Raw genomic sequence first — 25,858 nt, forward strand, 5'->3', positions numbered from 1 at the left:
GCTTATTATCAATGAATAATTGAATATGCAGTTTTTGAAGTACGGAGTGATGATTTAGGTTTCACGAAACCGAGAAAAAGTATCTACTCATGTGGTAGGTATTTTTTGTTAGTTTCGTTCACTGTAGAAAAATACACGTGAGGTCTCCTTATACCCTCCCTCCTAGGGTGGTTCAAAAAACATTTTTTTTTATTTTCCGACGGGCCACCCCCTTATTTTGTTACACTTATTATGCTGATAAAATATACCAAGTTTCGTAATTTTATCTCAACTACAAGGGGGTGCTCAACCACTTTGAAAATGTTGTATGTTGTATGAAAACAAAAAAAAACAAGTATTTATTATTCAGAATTTTATTTAAGTATCTGTTTTCACATTATTTGCACATATGATTTATAAGTTTTTAAGTAGAAAAACATTTTTATTTCTATTTTTTATAATTTTTCAAAAGTAAGATTTTTAAAATTTCACCTAAAAAAATCATTAAAAATAGAAATAAAAATGGTTTTTCACCAAATAACTTTTAAATCACACTTTCAAATAATGTGAAAACTACTACGTACATAAAACTCAAAAAAATAATAATTTGATTTTTTTGAATTTCATACAACTTTGAAAAATTTCAAAGTATTTGAGCACCCCCTTGTAGTTGAGATAAGATTACAAAACTTGGCATATTTAGTCAACAGAACAAGTGTAACAAAATGAGAGGGTGCCGCTTCTTCTAGCTAGAGTTTGAATTTTTCCCATACAAAGGTGAACCACCCTACTCCCTCCCCTAACATGATCTCTCGTGATTTTTTCGTGACCCCTCCCCTCCACCTATCGAACTTCGCGTGATTTATGCACAAGCCCTAAAAACAAAGAGTTAATAGCAGTTATGCAGCAAAATTGCGATTTATCGTAAACAACACGCATTGAGACCATAAAAGTATTTTCGCCCAATTTACGACCGGTCGTGAACGAGTGTAGTGTATTTGAGTGCATTGCGAAATGCAAGTGCGTTGCATAGCCCTGCTGGCGTTCGGTAAGCCATTTTTCATGTATGTGGTGTCATTTTTCAACTATTTCAAAGAGCTCTAAAAAACTGTTAGTCTGTTCGAGATCCTGAAAACGGTGAAAAATAAAGATACCACTCCTAAAAATACGTGTGATACCTCATTAGATTCGTCATGATGTCTAGAAAAATGCGTTCGAAGCGTGTATTAGCACACAAAAAATATCAAAAGTTATAAACAAAAAAAGGGAGGAAAAAGTAGTTATTTTTTATGTCCCCAGTATCTCAAAAAGTATTAATATTTAAGAAACCAAAATTAATATTATAAAAGAGGAGGACATTTCCAATCAAACATTCCATACTTGCAGAACTGTATCTCCATTATTTATACCTTTTATCCAACGCTGAACACAGCCCTTCGCGCCTCATTTTCGAGAAACGCGCGCGGCGTGAAAAAATACGATTACGTAACATTAAATATAATTTTAAAGGTATTAAATACTTATTGAAAAATTAAAAAAATATATGGTGCATTTAAAACATGTCAACACATGTAATACTTGTAGAAATTTATCTTAAAGTTATTTTTTCAACAAGTTAGGCAATTGTTAATAAATAAAATATTCTCCAAATTCCATTATTTATGGAAAACGAAAAAAATATATAAATAACTATTGTAAAATTTTCTCGCTTTCTAGAACCCTTCTTATATACATGCTTAATAAGATCACATTACAAAAGTTTTCATAAAGCTAATACTTTGCTTATAATAAGTTTTAGAATAACATTGAAAATTTACGAATAACGAAAAATCAAGGTAAAATTGTAAAATATAAAACAATATTATAACCACACTGTTAATTTTTTCAAAACTTTTATAACGCCATCTTATTGAACATATATGAGAAGGGCTCTAGAAAGCGACAAAATTTTACAATATTATTTATACATTTTTGGTCGTTTTCAATAAAGAAGGAAGTTTGAGAAAATTTTGCTAATTAACAATTGCCTAACTTGTTGAAAAAATAACTTTAAGATAAATTTCTACAAGTATTACATGTGTTGACATGTTTTAAATACACCATTTTTTTTTTAATTTTCAATTAATATTTAATACCTTTAACATTATATTTAATGTTACGTAATCGTTTTTTCACGCCGTGCGCGTTTCTCGAAACTGAGGCGCGAAGGGCTGTGTTCAGCGTTGAATAAAAAGTATAAATAATGGAGATACAGTTCTGCAAGTATGAAATGTTTGATTGGAAATATCCTCCTCTTTTATAATATTAATTTTGGTTTCTTAAATATTAATATTTTTTGAGATATTGGGGAAATAAAAAATAGCTACTTTTTCCTCTTTATTTTTTACCGTTTTCAGGATCCCAAACACACTATGTATAGTATGTATGTTTTCTGAAGATTACTACATTATTAGGTACTAATTTATTAGTTTGTTACACAAACAAACGATTATCAAACAACGTTACCTGCTTTCAATATTTTTCATTGCGATTTGGCCGTCGTTTTTTTGACTGTTTTTTATGTACGTATCATTATTTTTCTCTAATAAATAAATAATAAATATTATAGGACATTTTTACACAGATTGACTAAGTCCCACAGTAAGCTCAAGAAGGCTTGTGTTGTGGGTACTCAGACAACGATATTTATAATATACAAATACTTAAATACATAGAAAACACCCATGACTCAGGAACAAATATCTGTATCATCATACAAATAAATGCCCTTACTGGGATTCGAACCCAGGACCATCGGCTTCGCAGGCAGGGTCACTACCCACTAGACCAGACCGGTCGTCAATTCAATCGAAATGAATATATTATAATATACCACAATAATATTTAATTTAAATGTAGAATGCAAAATACTCTTGGCTAAGATACCACAGTTATCTTAGAATACAATAAAATAAAATCACTGATAGATAAAGTGTCCGTGTTGGTTGGATAAAAGTTTCAAATGCCTCTGCTGATACTTGTAAAAGTTGCTAGGCCTATGGACACCATACGTATAAAGGCCTTAAAGGCTCATATTTAAATAAAATTAGAGTAATTAATTAATTAATTGTTGAATAGTCAAATTTACCTATTAGTAAAATAAACATTCTAATGTTTATTATCCAAGCGCACGCCGCCCTGGGGAGCATCTTCCCCGTACCCGAGCATCTAATGGACGTCAACATCGCCACAACGAATGGAAACACGAATAATATCAAGAGCACAATTGTGTTGCGAAGAGCCGCCCTCCGTATGAAAGCTCGGCGGTCCACATCTTCTTCTTCAGGAGAACGACTTATCGGTAGAAATCTTTTTTAATTCTAATATAAAGGCTAAGCAGTCACAATCGCCTTTGCACACTTGCGCCATGATGAGCCAAATCACGACCAGAACTACGAATAATACGATAATAGCCAAGAGCACAATGGTGGCGAGAAGAGCCGCCCGTATAAAAGCTCGGCGGTCCACATATTCCTAGTCTTCAGGAGAACGACTTATTGGTAAAGATCTTTCTCAACACTAAAGGCCTGTGCGCACCGGCGACGTGTGCGTGACGTGCACGTGGAGTAAGAACGCATAAATAACCCTATGAGTTCCATACCTGACGTGGCACTTGACATGAAAACTTAGCGTGATCCGACTAAACTACAATTTTTGTATCGTATCTTCAATAATTATTCATCATAGACCGTTGCTATGTGAAATGTTTCAGGGAAAAAATCTGGGTCGGAAGGAGACTCACTAGGATTGGAGTCATCTGGAGACAGCTCTTCAGATGAAAGACGCAAGCCGCTCGAGCTCGAAGGAGCAGGATGGTTCATATTTCTTATTCTTACACTTTTTGACACACCTAACATTGAGATCAGCAGTTAGGTCTTAGGTCTTGGATCCAAACTTTAAGATTCGTCAAATATTACGGTGTGAAACGATATGGATTAGATATGTCAGTCTTTTGACACTGACATATCTAATCCATATCGTTTCACACCGTTTCTTCAAATAAAAACGTTAGATTTGACACTGACATATCTAATCCATAGGTATCGTATCTAGCCGTAATATTTGACGTATCTTAAAGTTTGAATAGGGCAGTTTCTCATATAAGGATATTATGATATAATTTTTACATCGCAGTAAAAATGATTTTTATTATGATATTCCCATGGGCTTGCACGCAAATCAAAATTATTGGGAAAGTACTTTTATTTTTCCTTAATATTTACAATCATTGTTTTTCACACAATCTAAATCAAAGATAACAATAATAAGTGCAGGAGAAGATGGCACCGCAAATGCACCCAGTGTCCCGAAGACATGGCCAAGAAGTGGCGCGACCCAACCATCAAGTGGATCTGCGGCGGGTACCAGCGCGCGCGCCGCTCCTTCAAGAGCGAGTGCATGATGTACTATAGGAACTGCCAGGATGGCACTAGTGAGTTATTTTTAATAGACTTCTTCTTCTACTTCTTATGGTGATCTAACATTAGGGCTGTTTTAAATTTTGACGCTGCAGCTCGAAACAGCGACTGGTGCTCATCTTGAACCAGCACCTAAGGTTATTGAGTGACTCAAAAAATCTTTGAATGCAACTTTGTTTCTTTTTAAAAATAAAGGAATGTCTCTTTTAAGTAAAATGAGCCAGCTTAAGGATTTAAGGTAGTTTCCCTCCAGGGCCCGACTTATCTTTCCACACTATATAATATAAACGTATATATAAATACTTACATACATAGAAACATCCATAACTCAGGAACAAATATTTGTGATGAACACACAAATAAATACCCTTACCAGGATTCGAACCCGGGACTTCCTGCTTCGTAGGCAGGGTCTCTATACTAAGGCTAGGAGGCCGTTAAACACTTCTCCTATTGCTTAGGAACGTTAAAAAGGAGTGAATTCTTATTTCCTCGGGCCTTTCTTAAGGATAAGGATTTTGTTAAGGATATATACTCTTCTAGAAGACAGGCGTCGCAAACGAATTTCTTTTTGTTTTATTTGAAATGTTTATTAGTTGGTCCCATTGTCATAACGTAAGTCATAACATTTGAAGAGTAATCTGTAAAACTTTGGGTATTTTAAGTCTCGTACATTTAATTTTGTCCTCCAAAACCAACCTTTGGTTAAGTGGACCTGAAGCAAAAAAAAATGGTATCCTGTTTTTTAAAGTCAGTTTTTTCTTCTCTCCAGATAATTAGATTCAAATGAATACAAAATCTTGATTTCTTAGTCTTTAATCTAATAATTTAATCGTTGTAGCTTTTAGAGTATCTTTTTTATTATTGTTATTCATAAAGATGATGCGTGTGTCTGACCCATATGTCTTAAATGTCAACCCGTAGTTGTCAACTTGATGCGGTTTTCAAAATGCCTGATGTATTCTCCGGAAGTCCAGGGGTCGTCCCTAGGGCGCACGTCGGAGTTAGGTACAAGGGCTCGCAAATTGGAACATTAGTATGTCACGACGTGACATGCAAAATGCGGAACTGTGTGTTGCAAGCCTAAATTCAACACAGTACGGAGTATTGTCTTACCATTGCTATTTACGCTATAGATTTCAGTGAAAAATTTTCAAATACTTTATACCTACAAAATACAAAATATGGTTCTATCGTTATAGTATACAGTGTGGAAAGATAAGTCGGGCCCTGGAGGGAAACTATCTTAAATCCTTAAGCTGGCTCATTTTACTTAAAGGAGACATTCCTTTATTTTTTAATAGAAACAAAACTGCATTTAAAGATTTCCTTTTTTTTTCAATTTGCCTTGTCTAAAAAAATCTTTAGTACTAAATATTCGATTTTATGGATATTTTATACGACAGACGAGTGTAAGACCTAATGTTTCTTGGAGAAATGTTATCAGTAACATTAACTGTATCGACTATTAGAATAAAATTGCGAGTGTTTATTTTTTTGAATTTTTAGTCGTTTCGAGTCCCGGGCGAGGCAAGCGAGTTTTAGAAAACCTTTGAATGCAGTTTTGTTTCTTTTTAAAAATAAAGGAATGTCTCTTTTAAGTAAAATGAGCTAGCTTAAGGATTTAAGGTAGTTTACCTCCAGGGCCCGACTTATCTTTCCACACTGTATAAATGCCCGTAAATAATTCGTGGTCATTTTGTAATGGTCAGATAAAATCTTGCACTGAAGATATTATGTCTCTAGACTTTCTAAAGCGTGTGAAATAATACTATATTTAATAACATCATGATCATTTCCAGTGTTCGTTAAAATCCACGACCACCGTTGCGACGAAACGGCGGTCGGCTACAGGGGTGGTCGGCACTTCTTCTACGATTACCAGGTCAAACTGCCGGATGACACCAGCGGAAAGAGCACCGAGACCGAAACCGACAGCGAGTCGTCCGACGTCAGCTCCATTAGAAAATTGGATAGCGGGGACGCTTGATTATTTACTCTAATAAACACATTTCAAAACCAATCTTTGGTTTTCTCTCATTTAAACATCTTCTTCTCTGTCGTATCGCTCTTGACAGAGCGGTCGTGGTCACGTTGAGGCGTCCGCATCGGTAGTAGAGGCGGACACAGCTCTTCGCACGATCTCCCGCCATCTCTCCCTGTTGGCAGACTGTCTGGCACAGTCAGATACGCGATTTAAACATAGGTAGAGGAAAAATCCATAGACAGGACGCACTTTTTCTAAGACTTCCCGGACAACTGCAGCGGCAAGAGTATCCAGAGCGACAATTTTTCCATTTGATTATAGGGGAAATAATCCACGAAGGCATACCGTAATAGTTGAAATTTTATTATTTATTCCCTGATAATAATTAGATAATGTCCAGAAAAGAAAGTGGAGGCTACGTTTGTATGGAGAAGAGGATTTTAATCACTTCACGAGTTAGCGCCCGGGAAGAACTTGGTCAGAAAGATCAGCTTATAATAAAATATAAAAACACGCATAAAATCAAAGCAATCTGCTGATGTAATGACGACGTTACGCACCACTGCTCCACTTAATTGAGATTTTAATTATTCTTAAACAAATTGACACTTTATATTAATGATGGAGACTGCAGAACATCACTTTTCGAAGTGCGCCAAAGCTGTTAATATTTATTTCGAATTATAATTTAACAATTTTTTGTTTTGTAACATTGGTTTAAAATTAATACAAACTTAAAATCAACATCAAAAGATAAGTACAAATTACAGAAAGTTAGACAACATGGGTACTTATACAGTGATATTCAGTAGGCGTAGGAAAGGAAACACTAGACTTATTTACTTTTCAATGTATTTTCGCGATTTGATTGCTGCTAAGATACAATTTAATATAATCGCAATTTCACCGTACGTCTTAAAATTCTTCCTCTGAGTTACTAAAACGTATGGAATTATCGTAACTCAAAGGAATTTTTTTTTCGGGACAATATTTTGATGTCGTAGTTTTTCCTCCCAACTTACTTTCCTTTAAGCCAGCCAAATTTATCCAAAATTAACGGGAAAAAAACTACAAACTGTAAATCGGCCCAAGTATAACTTACTCGTATTACGACTAGTTAACCACAAGTGCAAACAGCAACACTCCTAACTGATACGTTATTCCAAAAAATATAGACTTTTTTAAAAACTTCATGTCATTAATAATACATGGTACAGTCACTGTACATCAGTGGACCTTTTAAAAAGGCATAAGACCGATGTGTTAACATTGTTGGCGAGGTATTACCTCTCTACAATGACGTGTAAGTTATACAAAGCTCCTCCTCGTACTATATCTATTGTTCATACATAGGTTCCCTGAGCAGACACCAATGAATCAAGCAGAATTATCTCAAGAGATCGTCGCATCATTAATCGCCGTAGCAATTTGTCATACAGACAGACGGAGAGGATGAAAGCTTCACACTCAACACCCCCACACTATTCTCAACTTTAACACTTTACTATAAAGTTTCTTTTACATTGTCTACGAAGTTTTTTTTGTGAAAATTAAATGCTTTTACTGTAGTTTGTAGCCGTTTGACTTAAAGTTGTTTTTTGTGTGGCTGTAATTATGTAAAGGTGTTAAAATCTTTTGGTAAATGTGTTAGCTTCAATAATAACTTCTTGTCATGAGATGACTATCATTTTGTAGGCGGTTCGCTTATTTACAAGTCTATTACTTAAATATGTATTTCCTGTTATTATAATTATGTTATATACAATCTGCGTGAAGAGTAGAAACCCATTTTAGGTATTAATAATTATATTATCATTTGTCGGATATATAATTTGTTGACAAACTATCAAATTATAAGTAGATTTCCAAGGCACATTGGAAATATTACTATTAAACCGTTACGTTGAAACAGAACCCCGCATTTGGGAAACGATTTAGAAAATGTGAATAGTACATCGATACGATTCTCAGTTACTATTAAAGCTCAATACATTTTACTCAGACTATATATCTATGCGAGTATGAGATATGTATAAAACTAAATATGAAAAAAAAAATCTACCTACGCTTCCTAGTAGTCATTAACCTCTATGCATGTACTTGTCGCATCACGCAGCACTACAGTCGCATTGTACATGTACATACAGTCAATTGTATAAATATGGGTGCATAATATCGGCTTTGTTTTAATATTAATTGTAATTTTAATACAGATCTTAATTTTAAATATTCAATATTTATTCTAGATCTCAATTTTAATTTATACTATTTCTAATTTTAATTCGACATGTGAATAAGTTTTGTTTTAATTCTCATTACAATTGTATATATAATTTTAAGTTCATTTTTAATTTTCGATCTCAATTTTAACTGTATTAATTTTAATTTTATTTGACATGTAAATTGGCTTTATGAATAAATGAGTATGAGTATGAGTATGAGCATATAACTAACCCACACAAAAATATACTTATCCCATATTTTTAGTGTTCCGTACAAAACTTTGTTCACGGAACACTTATGGGATCACTTCGATCTTGCAAATCAGTTATTTAAATTCGTTGTCAAAATCGTTATGGGACATATTTGTAAGTATGATGTGTGCACTCTTACCTACCTACTCGTATTTTTACACTTGACTGTACCATGTATTATTATGTTTATTTGTTAAAGTCAATTTGCCTTAAAGTTTAAAAAAACCTATTTTTTTTTAAATAAGGAACGTAACTTAGTATTAAACACAACATTTACTTTTAATACCAAATTCATATTCATCAGTTCCCCGGTTTAATTAAAGTGCTATTTCATTTTCGTATCCATCTTCGGAGCTGAGGTAAAAAGAACTCAAAGATAATACGATGGACCGTTAATACAGGAACAATGACTCTTTCTTCGAATAATTATATTGAGCGGAAGATTGATGAGTTTATCATTATTTTGGATTAACATTTTAAGGCTGATAAAATTTCGATGTTGGTTGTAATTAGGTACTTTTAATTTTGGTATTATTTTTGGCAAAAATAATGATTGCATAGTAGTATTCGGTGGTATTAACTGCTGCAGTTTGTATAAATCGGATCAGCGGTTTAAGAATGAAGAGGTAAGAAACAGACAAATAAACTTACTTGCGCATTTATAATATTAGTAGGGATTTTAGCCCAGTAATTACTAATTTAGGGGGTAGAATTTTAGATAAAGTTAGTACAAACTAAGTGGGAAGTGCAACGAGTTTTACGTAGATGAAGTCGCGGGCAGATATTAGTGGGAAAATAAAAACGCAGGCCATTTCGTAGATTTACACAAACAGAAGCATTACGAGATAATAAAAACGTAGGTGATTAGTTGCCGCTGACGCTACTTAGGTCTCTCCAGAGTCTGGGATCTAGATAAGTGGGCAGGCAAACATTAGTTAGGCTTTTCGGCTGATAAAACGGTTGGTACTCGTATACTACGTAACTTAAGTAGGTGTTGAAACTATTGTGTTATTAGAATAGAGGCCCAAATAACACATAATATTAGAATGCTAAGTGATGTTTTTTGTATAAAATAATTATGTTCTTAATATAATGTGTTTAAAAAAAATAAGAAAATCTAGTAAATATACGAGGATAAAACTCATTATGGTATTTATTGCACGAAAGATATTATTTGCGTGGATGTCGTAAAACTGCGTAAAACAAAATATCAAAAATTTAAGGAATACTTACTTAGGTAAGTAGGCTTAAAATTTTTGTATCACTGCTTGAGTGATAGACCATAAATCGAATCTTTTCCCATATTAGCGCCTAGGTACTTTTTGTGTTAAAATTTAAGATGGTGCGCATTTCTCGACACACTAAAAGTACACCTATACTACTGTTACCATAAATTCTTAAGGAATAAATTCATATTCTTAAGGAACTCACGTAACCTCAACCGCACCTGCCATTACACATCATACGTATGTTAAAGGTATTGTGTTATTTGCATAATCCCCCTTAACGTGCCCTCATTTAGGGGAGGCGGGGGCAAAGCGGGCAACATGAATGTTGCCAAAAATGGCCTCCTTTTGTTAAAACTTTTGTAAATTACGTAGGCAATTGAGAAAAGATTGGGTGTTGTTAATGCTTTTTTATATATTGTTGAGTTTAGGTTGTCTATATGTAAATTTTGTGATTATAAGTTTTATCCCGAACAGAGTGAAACATTTAAAAGTGAACCGAAATTATAGCAATCTACCATGTTTCCATTTTCGATTACCATGTTTTTTATTTAAAATATAAAATCATTTATTTACAAACATGATATGTCCATGGTATTACTAAGTTTTAAATCAATTTCAACAGGGCCATTCATAGGTAGCGTTTCTTTTTTTTTCATGTTACTAAACTTCAAGTACCTAATCTAATTTGAATAGAAACGATTATTATGACGCACCGCCTAAAACTGCTTTGCCCGAAAGTTGACTGATAGAAAATCCTCCATAGCATTCAGTGCGCCTTTTCTACGTTGCACGCTGTTATCTCCACATACTTTACAACCTTAAAACGCAAAGTATGTATTGATATGGCAGCTGTCACCATACCAAAGCTAGCTATATGAAAAATACTATTAAGGCCTGTGCACACCGGCTGCGTGTGCGTGACGTGCACGTGCGCGTACGGCGTTGTAGTATACAGATCCTTATGAGAGATGGCACACCGCTTGCGTGACGTGTGCGTGTGCGGCTCCAACATTTTGGCGCATGCACACGCGCACGTCACGCACACGCAAGCCGGTGTGGCTCGGCCTTTAACATTAAAATAAGCAAGTTCAGAATGAAGTTTTCACAAACCAAAGCTCATCAGCTATATTAATAACGTTATGTTTGCTTGCTACCCGTACCCTAGCGCTCCCAATGAGTACCCTAGCGGTCCCAATGAGAAATGTCACCCATATACAACACCCATCCCACAACACATTTGTAACTCACTTTTATTAAACTTTTGAGAAATTGGGTCCATTTCTGATTTCATAAATGTAGGCAGTAATGATTGTAATCTGTCCCTTCGGTTCATGAAAAACTCGTTGACTATTGAGATTGAAATGATATATTTGAAGGGGTTTGGCCACTGTCAAATATCTGCCACTGTTCTATGAGATTTAACTTAAAGTAAAATATATCGCATTTCTGAATAAAAATTAGCATTCATAATCATTTCGATTAAATAAATCTGGCGACACGGAAATGTGAGAAATAATATCGCGACACGGAACAGGGCGGGTGCTGATTTCAGTCGACTTTTCCTTGACGTGGCTGTCAGCGCTTTAACGGCCTGGCCACGACATTGGTCTAAGGCGATCGGCGGCGGCGACCGGCGGTAAGTCGCAAAAACAATAACCCGGCGACGCATAACGCATGCCACGAGCCTTGTCGCCGAGCGGCAACGCGCGCGGCGTGCACCGGGCGACCGGCGGCGGCGGCGAACGGGGAGCGGCGCGACTCGAACATTTGTATCGGGCAGCGCGGGCGATGCCACGACTTTAGAGCGGCGCGACCGGCCTAAGCGGCGCGACGGATCGAGCGGGGCGATGCGGAACAAAACATTTTGTTTTTTTTGCGAGCGACATGGAGACGGAAGGGTTTATTATTGAAATTTTAAATGTACTTTTGGGTATTTAAGTATGTTATGACGTCTCCACACTTATTCTTGTGTAAGTACTCGTTTTTTGGGTGCTTTATATATACAATATATAAAATACTTAACTAGATGTAAATAAATTTGTCGTCCTGTATTTAGCCCATGCACCCATTGCCAAACAATGAAATATATTCTAGACACTTTTGAAAATAAAAACATGATTTTAAATACGTCTACGTTCCAGCCGCTCCTAGTCGCTGCCGCCGCTACTGAAAGTACGTGGCATGCCTGGCGGTCGCTCGCGTTTTCCGCCCCGCCCGCCGCCCCGCCGATCGCCTTAGACCAATGTCGTGGCCAGGCCGTAAGATTTAAGCGAAAACGTCCTAACAAATAAAAGGTTTTCTTTTCCTTTGTAAAAATGTATATTGTGTAAGGTGATTTTAATAACTCAAGTTTTAGGCTTCTGTGTCGTGTTGAAAAAGTCAGTCCGATTTTTATTGTGTTTATTTCATTGATGTACAACATTCTTGTTAGAATTTTTTAGTCATTAATTTCAGGGATCTCTTTAAATATTATATTACTCGCGTATAGTCGCATGAGATTAATGGATCATGTCATGAATAAGAGTCCTCGTGTCACTTATGGTTTAGGGCCCCCCCACATCTGGCGTCATTCGAGTGTCGGCGTCTACAATTGTATGGCCGACGTCGACGCAATGTCGACGCAGCGTCGACGCAACTGCGCAGCGACGTCATTTTCCATAGCGCTGGACCGACGCCGACAGACGCCGACGCTCGAAAGACGCCAGATTTGGGGGGGCCCTTAGACCATAATTTGAACACAAGCTAATAATAGGGGACTTCAAAACGATTGAATTTTATTTTATATATTTTTTATTGACCTATACTGCCCTGCTAAGCCGAAAAGCGCTATCTCAAAAACAAATGATTTTGAAAATGGAATTCTCAGTTATTGAAACTAAAGTATAAATTGGCAATGGATTTTCTTGGAGATAGCGCCACTCGGCTTAGCAGGGCAGTATACATTTGTATCGCATAACACGAGAACATCACATGTAAACCTGTTCTTTATTACATATACACGATGCCTCGTATACATAATGAGACATTAAATAACTCATTAATTGTTTATTAAGATTAGTTCGGTTTATTGTAATATTGGATGATACTGTGTAGTGATCAATTATGATACTAATATGTAATTAATTACAATGGTTAGTAATAATAAAGTTTATATTGAGATGTGTAGCTCAAATTTGCCAATAAATATATTAATTAACATTGGAAACAGGAAATCATCTTTATCCATAAAATCAGATATAAGATAGGTAGGTAATTGTAGTTTGAAGTCGTTTTAATGCATAGTTTTTGACATGTTTTTGCGATTTATTGAGTAAAATAGATACCTACGTACTAACCAACATTTAAAATACCTACAAGTATAAATTATTTCCACTTTTAAACTTAAATAAAAAGTGCAAAGTGGATAAATTACTGCACGTACCAAAAAAGTGTGATGAATGTTTTCCCCAACTTTCTCTTACCTGAAACAAAAGAATATCATTTCATAAACGGAACAAGTTCGGACAACGCGAAAAAAAAAACATGGATGGAAGATTAACTTCACAATAGTTTTAACACATTCACTGCCCCCCACGCAAATGTGCGTCCCCCCTCATGTTCACAGTGTGTTCACAAGACAAGTTTGTTCCTAGGCCACGTCCCCTGGCAGCGAATGCGTTGAGCCCGTGAACATAATATAAGGTATATTTGTTATGCTTTAAGGCCAGTGCACACCGGGTATGTACGTAGGCGTGCACGTTGTGCGTGCGCTAAAATGATGGAGCCGCGTGCAATGGCGAGCGTGCACACGTCACGCAAGCGGTGGACCGTCTTTTATAAGGATCTGTATGTTAGGTACAAACTCTACGTACACCTGTCCGGTGTGCACAGACCTTTATTCTTCTGTTAAACTAATACAATCTGCGCAAGACCTTTTTTTTTTATAAAAGTCCCGCTTGTACATATGTAAAACAATGTACCTGATTACTTTCACTTTTTGTACATAAATTGTTGCCTATTTATTTTCATTTATGAAACATGTGTGTAAAGTGGTTTACTATCTTATTCATAAATAAAATGGTTCGTGAAACAGTATTTAATACTTTTTATATTATTTTTGCACTACCTCACCAAATTTTGGGTCTTTTCGGAACAATTACTACACGCAAAATTGTTTCATTCCAAATTGAGCCGATAGCTATTCAATTCCAATGATCATAAAAAGCAATAAACAGTTTTACAACTCAAAGGGTAAACAGGGGCGAACCGACACCCGAATAAAAATAAAACTCGTCAGGTGCTCGCGTAAAAAACTGAAACAGGGTGTTTTTAATAAAATAAGAGAGTAAACGCCGGACCCTAAAACAAGGTGTTATTTTTTATCGCGGCGACATCTGGCGTAAAATACGTGGGGAAATATAAACATACCGTATAGTGCCAGCGTTATAATAGCGGTCGCGACACATTCGATTTTTCACCCTGTGTTCATACAGGGTATAGAAATTGGGTTTTTTATCGGTGTTTTTTGGCGATGGCTTCACGATAAATCAAGTTGCATAGCAGTATTTCAAACGCAGCGAGAAACATCTGTTTTGAAATGTGCAAGCATATGTAACGGAAAAATGAAGTGTTCGATTTGAAATGGAATATGGCAAATGAAATCTTACGTAACGGTGTGTGCAATGTGCATACCTAAATATTTGTCATGTTCTGAAAATAAAATCAAGTGAAATACGTCGTGAGTAGGGATGTAACGATACCGATACCGATACGATATATCGGCCGATATAATCGGCAAACCGATATATCGGCATCGCCGATTTAAATTCAGCCGATATTACAGTTTGAAAAGCGCGCGAAACGAATGATGCTGTTAATAATTTGAATACACTTTGTTTCCATAACAAATAACCCTCCTTTTGCGTTGCCGTAGTCGGGTAAAAACTACCTAAAGTGACCTATAATTACTGATTTGGATTTACTTTTGCATTGATTGCTTGGTGGTTACCTAAATAAATGTTTTCTTTGATTTTGATTTGGCATTTTTCTTTATTAGTTTTACAATTTTTCACACTTCACAAAATCGAGTGTCTATTAATACATATGTATGTTTTATGCATAATAAGTATATACTTCCTTATTTGTTATTTCTATTAACTAACTACTGTGCCATTGATATCGGTATCTGTATCGGTATCGCCGATTATTTACTTCAAAAATCGGTATCGGTATCGTATCGGCAAAAATTATGTATCGTTACATCCCTAGTCGTGAGTAAAGAATTTCGTAGAGAAATCTTTTCCAGTACCTATTTAATAACGGAACTATTAGTAATTAAGTTATAGTTAAAAGATGGACGAAAGTTATTATTTTAAAACTTTTAGATAAAACTGAGTCAAAGTTAGAGCCAAAAGACTAGATAATCCATAATCTCATAAAGCAGCCTTATTGCAATTTCGTGACAACTTTCAAAGTACTAGTGTCTGTTAGTGTGCCAATGCGAAAGCTCTTTTAAGTTACAATCAGGAAAGCGATGAAATGAAAGAAGTGATAAAAACCGAAACTATAAAAACTTGCAAATAAATATAGGTAGTTACTGAAACTTGCCAGTACGAGTGAATAATATGAAAAGCAATCCACTCATAGTTTGACACTCCACTTAAGCAAATTACGCACGCACTCCGTCCGTTAAAACTTGCGGCGGCCATGAATAATGCACGTTGTTTTAATTCGGAATCGCTGCTGCCTCCCCTGGTTCCCCGGGCGAGTTGCTACCTACCGTACGGGCATTATATGTCCATATCGAGCGGTGAGCGGTCAAACAGGATAAGTCGAGAAAATGTGACTGAAAATGTGCCGTGTGTGGAATGGAGCGTGGCCCGTTAAAGAAAAAACAGATTCCATGAGTCCGTCCTTGGGTCTACTTTGCTGAATAAAGTTAAAGTAAAAGTTCAAACTTAATGTCCAGTATCTCATCGTCCAAACACAAATTCCTTGCATTTTCAAGCTTTGGAGTAGGGCCAAAACACAATTACACAATACGACGTCGTGTCGTGTCACGTTGCGACATCTTGTCGTAGTGCGATGCGCGTCGTGGCCGTCGTTATAGGTTGAGGTTATAGTTACGCTACGGAACCACGCATAAAATTTACGTCGTTGCCCAAATCTAATGTTACTTAATTTCATTTTTAACTTATTTGATCAATAAATAAATAGTTAGCAAACTTGTGCAAGCGAGGCGTAAAGCCATGTACTTACAAAACGTATAGAACGCCGAGTGCGGTAGGCGCAGACCCGGCTATTAATATTTAATACAGCGCGGCGCGACATTTTTGCAGAATAGATTGAAGACATGACATGCGCGGCGGGTTATGTCGCGACACGTTTCAACGTGTTTAATGACGTGTCGCAGGCCTTTTGGAGTTCATTTGATATTACATTTCCATATATCTCATCAAAATTGCTTTCAAGACTCTTACTTGCATGACGACTGTATATCATTCGATGTCTCAAAAGTTATCTTCAGCCGGAGGCCTATTCAAACGGTAATTTCTTGTTACCAAACGGTTACTATATGGTCTGTCAGCTGTTAACATTGATATTTCTTCAACTAGAAATATCACGTTTGATAAATTACTATCTATTAGTAGGCTCGAGTACTTTTGCGTTGACCTTAAAAATACTTAAGACACGACTCGACTCGGGACTTGAAAGATTCTATAGTTTTTCACGATGAGTCTTAAGTCGAATTCTTAAAAATGTAGACTGGTTTGGTTTTCCAATGATCTTATGCCTGTTATATAGGTACGCGTAGGGGCAGAGTTCATGTCTATATTTCCTTTTTGTTTGTATGGCCTCTTCCAAGCATAAACCTCGTAGTGTATCTTCTTAAAAATCCGTTCCAACTCCAAAAATCTCCACAGATACCCACCGCCGTTTTTTATCCATTACCGGAATACCGGACAGACCGCCATAAATATGTAATGCGGCCTGCATGTCGTTTCCGTTATAGTTGTCTGATAACATGGACTTTATGGAAATGTGCGAAATATTTTCGATGTGTGTAGTGCGTAGGAAAAGGCTTGTAGAGATTGGCGTAACGACTGTAACTATATAAATATATATCACACGCTTTTTGACTTCTCGCATCGTCAGGTGATAATGATAGGGTTGTCAGGATTTTCCCTGACATGACAAAATGTCGGTTCTTTGTCGGCATTCAAAGAGGCTACGATGTCAGGGATTTTTTTAGAATCCTCAACTAACTATTAGAAGCTTTATAAAAATCTAGAGTTTGGTTCAGAACGCACTGCGATTAATTTCTTGCGGTTTCAGAACCGCAAATAGTGTAACGTACATGTTTCATAAGCGCACGCACTTGCAGTGACTGAAACCGCAGGAAATTAGACTGAAACCGTAAGAAATTAATCACAGTGCGTTCTAAGCCTGAAAGGGAAGAAGGGAAGGATATGTTGTAGAAACAGCATACTTATGGTGGCTAGTTAAGGGACTAATGGCTCACGAAAGGCTTTATTATAAGAGATTTAATGCCCGTGGGCTTTAAGTGAGCTTTTGTTAAGTTGGAGAAATGACAGTTCAATAAATGTCAAGATGTTTAGCAGTGTGACAGTATTTTAAAGTTGTTGAAGATCAATTTATAGGCAAGCCTAAAAACTACCGTAAAAAGTTATCTTCATGTATAATGCCATTATTTCCTATAGTCACTATTATACTTACAAACCAACTTAGTAATATCACAGAATAAGTAATAGTATTATCATACAGAACGGACACGCACCGCCCCGCCCCGACTCGGATTACCTCGCCCCGCGACTGAGTTCTGACAGTGAGTATTATATTCTTTGGTTCTGACGGACTCCTGACGTACGCTCAGTTCGGCTAGCGACGCCGCGACGCGATGACGCAACGTTCAAAATGCCGGTGTATTGTGCGATGTACGGGTACCTACTTATTGTAGAAATGAATAATAATATAGTTTTCCAAAGAGACGAAATATGTATCAGTAAATAAGGCTATACTTTTGCGTAAAAATAATAATATCGTATGAATTAAAACCCGTTTGTTGAATTTGTGAATGTTAAGCCAACATTTAATATTTAGAGTACCTAAGGTAACTAGACCTTCTACACAGATATTCCTCGTAAATGTTTTATTTTTAGTTTAAATAACACTCATTTCACAAAGAAGAACTTGTTGGTCGCGGGACATTCGCGTTTGATTTTTAATTTAATTTTAATAATTTAAGAATTAATTATGTATGTTATATAAAATAATCAATAGGCATCAACAATAAGGTACATTTAATAATGGCGTGTTGAAAGTCAAAGTACGTGCAGGACTATAAACTGACAAAGCCAATTCAACAATTGGAGCGAAATAAAACATAAATCTATATTTTGTTTTTTTACGTATTTCGGTCGAATTATGCAACGCAGCGGGCCGCTCGTCGTGTCCTTCGGCCGGCCTCGGCAAGCCTCGGCTTCGCCTTCCCCGCGCGCCGCACGAGTCAGCCCTAAGCCACTTACTCACACAATGACGCGTGTACAGACGTGCCGTGCACACATATAAACGCAAATGATTTTCGATGTATGGCGTGTCCGCCCTGTGGTAATATCGTACAGTAACACTAAACTCGACCCCTAAACACAGAACTGACACTCAAAACGCATCCAGACTCGCCGACTGACTGACATCATAAATATTACAGTCCCGCCCCAGTTTCCCGTAAATAGGTTACAGCGCCCATTCACCCGAGTCCTCAGTACACCTGTGCTAGTTTTTGAATAAGGATCCCCTTTTCCACCCCGAGTCCTCAAAAAGACTTTAAAAGTGTGAATTTTTTAGGCACTTACGACCATTTGTACGAGGTTACCTGTTTTACTGTGCTAATTGGAATAGGTCGTAACTAAGTACGTTATGCGGACGTATAAGTTTTTTTGCAACGCTTACAGGTATTATATGTGTTGGAAGTGACGTAATTTAAGAGGGTATTTAGACACTTGGTTCATGGCTACTATTTATTTTCGAGCGAGAGCAAAGATCTTTGTTTCAGTTTGGGCAAAAGTTCGTTCATATGTCCGGATGTTCTCAACTATCCTCATTTCGACTATTCCCTTAAAAGGACTTGAGTTTCCATTAAAACTTGAAGTCTCTTTTACGTTCAAAATAACGCAAGTCTCCACCTAATGACCATGAGTCTAAAAAATCAAGTCTAGTCCAAAGACTCGATTCTTCACACGTCTGTGGCAAGCCATGATCGGCACCGATTATTCATAAATGCAAATGTGCCTTAAGTCCCCCCGGGACCGAATGCCGATATTCGGCGAGGATTATTGAATATTTTCGTGCGTACATTGTATCGGAGTTGGGCAAAATGGCGATACATATCGTTATACCTACTACTAAGAAAGTGTACAAGAAACCGTAGAAATTAAATTAAATGGATCTATAGGCGGCAAAGTGGCAATACCAGTTGATTCGTCATAACAATTATATTATTGCGTGATTTTTGTAACCATGATTTTTATTTTAAAATATTAAAGGAAAACTAGTTATTTTTCGAAAACAGTAGGTAATAGTGAAATATTAATATTACGAGTACATACTCGTAATATTAATATTTCACTATACATATAAAATAATAAGTAAGTTCTTTAAGAAACTTAAACAGAATTTTTTTTTTTATTATGAATGGGCTTACTCATGGCCACAGACTAGCCGAGGCGTAGATGTGAGAAATTTGCGAGATTTACAATTTTTTAATATCTTTACATAATTATGTACCTACCTACATATTATTTTGAATCAAATCATTATGTACAATTTACACTTGCCAGATCCAAAGAAGAAGAATTGTAAGTATCCCTTTTTGTTGATTCTGGACGCCAAGTATAAGCGGCGTCACATAGCCAAGACCGAAAATAAATATTTCTAATTATTAGACTTTTCTTAGTTAACTTAGTTGGTTAGTAGTTACACTAAGTTTTTCTTTTGTGCAATAAGTAAATAAATAAATAAACTTTTCAAACTCTATAGAAAAACTCCACTTCAGTGTATTCTATTTCAAATGCAATATTATAAACTGACACCGACATCCTTCAAATAAGCTTTAAAGCAAATCCTCACAAACCGAAACCTCGGTCTCCCACTCAAGCACCTCTCTATCACATTGTTAAAATAAAGCTTGTTCCTCGATGATAAAGTATATTTTACAATGGCAGTGTTGTATGAGATACGACTGAAGCGGGAGTAAGACGGCAAGCTATTTTGCGAGACGCTCCCTCTCGCAATTTATAATGCCTCGAAGATTATCCGCATCTCCAAACACGTAGGAATCTGGAGGGCCATTTCTGTATAAAAATTTGATAAATTCGCACCCATAAGTGCGAGTGAGATGTCTAATCTTATCCTTGTAGGGCTCACCGTCCTACTGATACAACAGCAGTCAAGTGTAAAAATATGGATGCACTCATCATACATACCCCAAAATGAGTCGCTTAACTTGAAACTCGGGTAAATCCATCTGTCAAATTATGCGATATTGGTATTAAGAAAAGGGCAGATATTTCCTAAGAGGGTCGAATGAATTTATGCGAGTTTGAAATTAAGCGACACAAATATGTCTCCTTTACTAATTCAACCATACTGTACATATACAACCATACTTCCTTTATTGTTTCAAATTCAAATTTTTGTACGCCCACTGTACAGTCACCTGCAATAATATGTTACTCTTCGGAGGCCGCAAAAATATCTGACACTGTCTTATTTGTAGAGCCATAAGAGCGTGTCACATATTTTTGCGGCCTTCGAAGAATAACATATTATTGCAGGTGACTGTACACGTACGGGTGGGCACTAGACTTAGGAGATTATGAAACGACGTGATTGCAGTTCGTGTGCACTAACTAGTGGATCTTGGTGATTGGTGCAGTAGCGCACTCTGATCTGAGTCATGAAAATAAGATGAAAATCATAACAAAACTTGTTAAACCAGAATCGGCCATTGACACTTCTTATGATTTCTACTAGAGTATTTACATTCAACGAGCTTTATTAATAAAGTGCATTTAAGCTTGAAAGTCAAAGAAATAACTTACAAAGAAGCTCGCTAAATATCTGACACAATTTCATGAGCGTCTGAGAATATCTCAGTTATGCCCCTGCACACAATAACACCTCATACGCATAATAACAGCTCATACGCTGTGATTCCATAATACATATATACATACGAAGAATTTCAGTCGGAATGTACGAGTATGTTGTAGTGAGTCAAAAACGGACTGCCCTGTCAAGTTTCTGTCTCGTGTGGTCTCGTGCACTTTGAGTGATCAAGTGAAAATCACACAATAATCACTTATTTTGTAATAAAAATATTGAATGCATTCCACACAAAAACTACACTGGCTTATTAAAACAATTTCCGAAAATACGATACGATAACTTGAACGAAAAATCCTTTAATCTCGAAAATGCCAGTTTAATAAAAATTACACGCATAGCGGGCCGGCGTTTTTTAATATCAGCAATTATGGGCGCACACGCCGCGATTATTAAAAAATAACTCGGGTGTAAAGCTGGGCTTTGAGACTTGGCGCGTTGTTTACGGGGTTTTTGGAGGCAAAGGTGGAAGCAAAAATTACAAAACAAAACTAAAAAGTGTATAAACAGACCTTAATTATTTACAAAATAGCGCTGGACCATTATTTAAAATTAAATTTTTTCATTAAAGTCTGCAGTTACTATTTTTTCAGATATTTAATGATAATTGGCGAAGGGATGTGACGGCCCCATCGCCCGCTGGTTTTACCAGTGCGTTCAGTCAACGCAGAGCAGCTTGTGGCGAGCTGTTGGGGAGTAGCGACCCCACGTACCCGAGTGTTCCTGGGGAATTCGTCTACCGGAAGGTGAGTGGGTGTTACAGGATTCTCTGCCTCTAGCTTGCCGTAGCAGGCCGTCAAGAGTGGAGTTATGAAAGCTACGTTCTCGAGGGTAGATCACTGTATTTTGAAATGTGCAAAAACAATCTACGTGACACTTAGAACACTACAACTAAATCAATACCATATTCATTGACTTAGAAAGCGTTTATATCAGCCCATTTTCCCAAACATCTAGGTAATAGTAAACAAAGTGCCAATCGAATGTGCCGCTATCACGACCCCTTGTAATCTTTCACGCAATAAACCGGCAATTACAGACTATCTCTGACAAGACTCAGCGTTAAGAGACACTATAGGAATTGATCGATTGTGTAAAAAAAATATTTCATTCGTAGAGTAGGTGTTGAAGTTGCGTGTAAGCACCATAAAGTTGTTCACTTTTATGATCTGGTGCATAAAATAAAACATTTATTACGATCCTCATTGGCTTACTAGCAAATGAAGTCCAAAATCGGAGTATAAACTGCCACTGCTGCCGGTGTCCTCCCCACCCCATGCGAGGCTTGAATACTCATTCACTGAGTCTTGAATAAATATGTAATAAAACCCTAAAAAAAACCCTTAAATACTTGATACTTGACTTGTATATTTTCCTCACAATCGAAGTGAAAATCAGAGTATTAAAACTTTGGGCATAAATACCCGTTTTATCCTCCTCCCGTGACCATGAGTCCTCGTAAATGTTTCATCTAGTATGAAGTGATCTGTGCCATCAATAGACATTTACACGTCATAAGAACGGATCGACGATTAGATTGTCGTCACCTGTAAATAGCGAGATAGTTCGCAAATGGAATTGTCTACGGGGTTATTATATTTCGAGCGAGTGTCGATGTCGAATGGAGGCACTCGCTCGAAATATAAGAGACTTTCGGAATTGTAGGGGGGTTATTATATTTCGCGCGAACAGGGGTGCATTTTAGTTGGCTTTTTACGACATTGATCAGGTTATGGGAAAGAAATAGGATGGTAAAGCGTGTGTCACTTCAGCGCTGATAGTTTCTATTTGAATTTCATCTTTCATGAAAGCATACGAGCGAGTACATACCTACTAACATTATATTGATTTTAAAAACTCATGTAAGTAGGTAGGTAATAGTCTATCTATGTCAATCAATTTGCTTCAAATTCATAACTGTGGCTCTATATTTATATTGCATTAAAGTAATTTTGATAAAGATTATAACTTTGTGCTACAGTTGTTGAATCAGTGGTGGCCGAGTGGATCTGACGTCCGACTTTCAATCCGGAGGTTGCGGGTTCAAATACTGGCTCGTACCAATGTTATTTGGAACTTATGTACGGAATATCATTTGATATTGCCCATTAGCGGTGACAGATAACATCGTGAGGATACCTGCATACATCTGCGAAGGAATTCAAAGGTGAATGTGTTAGTCCCCAACCCGCATTGGGCCCGCGTGGGGACTACATCCAAGCCCTCTCGCGCATGAGAGGAGCTCTGTGCCCAGCAATGGGACGTCTATTACATGCTTTCTTTTTTTTATTACGATTGTGTTAATATATAACAAGCGAAAGCGAGTGTTCTAAGGGGGCTCACTGATTAACAGTCTGCCGGACGGTATCGGCCTGTCAGTTAGAACAAAATTTTGACAGTTCCGAACAACTGACAGGCCGATGCCGTCCGGCGGACTGTTAATCAGTGGGCCCCTTAAAACACGACACGAATTCGGATTGTTTATTATATTATAAGCATTTTTAAATAGTTTGATAACATTTGTAAACAGGTTTAATTAAACATCAACACCCAAAAATTCCTAGCAAAGACATCGACATACCTACACAACAGTCCGCTCTAGCATAAAATTGTACCACAACCGTCTGGCCCCTCAAAAAGCTCACAAAGCGCTCTCGACGCTCTAGAACGTTCTAGAACGTTCGACGGCTCGCTACAAAGGCTACGGATTTCGCTTGTCATAGACTACATGCAACAGATGTTGCATTGTGAAGCATTTACTTAATGCATTCACTGCCACCGACGCATACATATATGCGTCACTATGACTTTCACCCTGTGCCTTTGACGCACAGACGCGTTCATAATATTTACTGACAGTAAAGTGCGGCACCTGGTGAATGTCCAGGAAAAGAGGGTGGCAGTGAATGCGTTAAAACTCGAGCTCACACACACACATATTGTCGCCTGACTCTTAAACTCAATGTTATCGTAGATATGTGCGTCAGAAAGATAACTGATTCAAAATTGGGCACATTGGGCAATTTTAAAAACATATTATGGTCTTGATTTGGCATTCGTCTCAGTACAGATATGTTTATGTCGGTACAATTAAGATTATAGCGAGCTGCAAAACTGCATACCTACTATATGGAAGTAATTCATTCATAAAGTGTGTACCTAATCCTATACAGTTTTGCAGCTGGGTGTACATAAACTAAATTAAAACCAGAAGTTAAATCAAGTATTTTTAAAATAGTTAAGCGCATGTATTTAGATTAATTTTGTAGACATTTCGTAATAATTTTTATTGTTTTTTATAATGTATTGTAAGTATATAGTATGTCATTGTGTTGTTTATGTGTATTTTGCACTATGGGTTAAATGCCTGAACGAAAACGAAACGATATTTTATTTAATTGTTTATAACTAAACGTGGAATCAATGGAAATGAAAGGTTGCGTTCTCATCCCAAATTAGCTAGGATACCGGTATGTAACCGTGAGTAGTGTTATGCACTATCTAGTAGTATATGATCTGTGGACTAAGTGCACATTCCGAAGACAACTACGTTAGTAAAAACATTTACCTTCGGTCCCTGTTCGCGCAGAAGGGCCGTTAAAATGGTTTCACGTGAGGTTTTACGCGGAGGGCGCGTGTCAACATGGGGAAAGTGAAAACGTAGTTTATGGCTAAAGTACTGTACGGCTACCACGAATTGGCATTTGACATTTGTGTTAGCGATTGCGTAAAGTCGATCGCATTCCCTCTTTATCGCACCCATAAATTACTGCGAACGAGATGGGCAGCGATCGAGTTTACGCAGTCGCTAACGTAAACGTCAAGTGTCAACTCGTGCTACGGCTACTAAACTCTGACGCCCATGACTTTGACTGCAGGGTATTCTGATTCTAAAACTTATTATGAGTCACACAAACTCGCCAGTGCTCCCATACAATCGATGTTACGCTCTCATTTTAAAAATAACATGCTTAACGAATTTTAAATTTAAATGAGAGCGTAAGTTAAGCGATTGTATGTATGGCGGCTAGGTTCGTGTGAGTCTTAATATAAAACATATAGGTACAGTCACCTGCAATAATATGTTACTCTTCGAACGCCGCAAAAATATGTGACACGCACTTATGGCTCTACAAATAGGATCGTGTCAGATATTTTTGCAGCCTTCGTTGTGTAACATATTATTGCAGGTGACTGTACATATATAACTATATCCTATTCTATTTAGTAGGTATATAAAATTTTCCTGGGTGACCATATGCTAGGCTAGAAGACCATGAATTACGGTAATCGCTTGTCGCTATACAGCAATAGATCAAAAGTGAATCATTGTCTGGCCGCACGCCAAATGTATAATTAATGTCACTGTGTCCATTTGTTTATCATTTAGCTGTATACATATTTACATATCTAGCCGTACTAGCCGTAGTACAGTTAAGCGTCAAAATATGGGTGCACACATCATACTCAAGAATGCCTTACGCCGCGTGGTGCGATCGGTTTGTCCGATCAATCGGACTACGAATATTTCTTTTTCCCGCTGGCTCAATTGATCGGACAATAAGGACT

General features: G+C 36.9%; 2 protein-coding genes across 2 annotated transcripts in view; one reads left to right on the forward strand and one right to left on the reverse strand.

Annotated features, from left to right (window-relative positions):
• LOC134669766 (dystrophin-like) overlaps window positions 1-25,858 on the reverse strand; it is a 428,308-nt gene that overhangs the window by 330,950 nt on the left and 71,500 nt on the right. The gene's annotated exons all lie outside the window — the stretch shown is intronic.
• Window positions 3,261-6,426, forward strand: LOC134670076 (uncharacterized). The gene is made up of 4 exons (XM_063527755.1): window positions 3,261-3,319; window positions 3,731-3,833; window positions 4,293-4,450; window positions 6,239-6,426. Exons 1-4 carry the CDS (start codon window positions 3,271-3,273, stop codon window positions 6,424-6,426), a joined length of 498 nt encoding a protein of 165 aa, XP_063383825.1. The 5' UTR covers window positions 3,261-3,270.

Source organism: Cydia fagiglandana, chromosome 1, assembly GCF_963556715.1.
Source record: "Cydia fagiglandana chromosome 1, ilCydFagi1.1, whole genome shotgun sequence".
NCBI classification, from domain to species: Eukaryota; Metazoa; Arthropoda; class Insecta; order Lepidoptera; family Tortricidae; genus Cydia; species Cydia fagiglandana.

Bases quoted from the DNA above. Each gene is read 5' to 3' on its own strand.
- LOC134670076 (XM_063527755.1), top strand. From the start codon at position 3,271: ATGAAAGCTCGGCGGTCCACATCTTCTTCTTCAGGAGAACGACTTATC. The intron at 3,834-4,292 runs GTTCATATTTCT...TAATAAGTGCAG, and splicing joins GAGCTCGAAGGAGCAGGATG to GAGAAGATGGCACCGCAAAT. The intron at 4,451-6,238 runs GTGAGTTATTTT...GATCATTTCCAG, and splicing joins GAACTGCCAGGATGGCACTA to TGTTCGTTAAAATCCACGAC.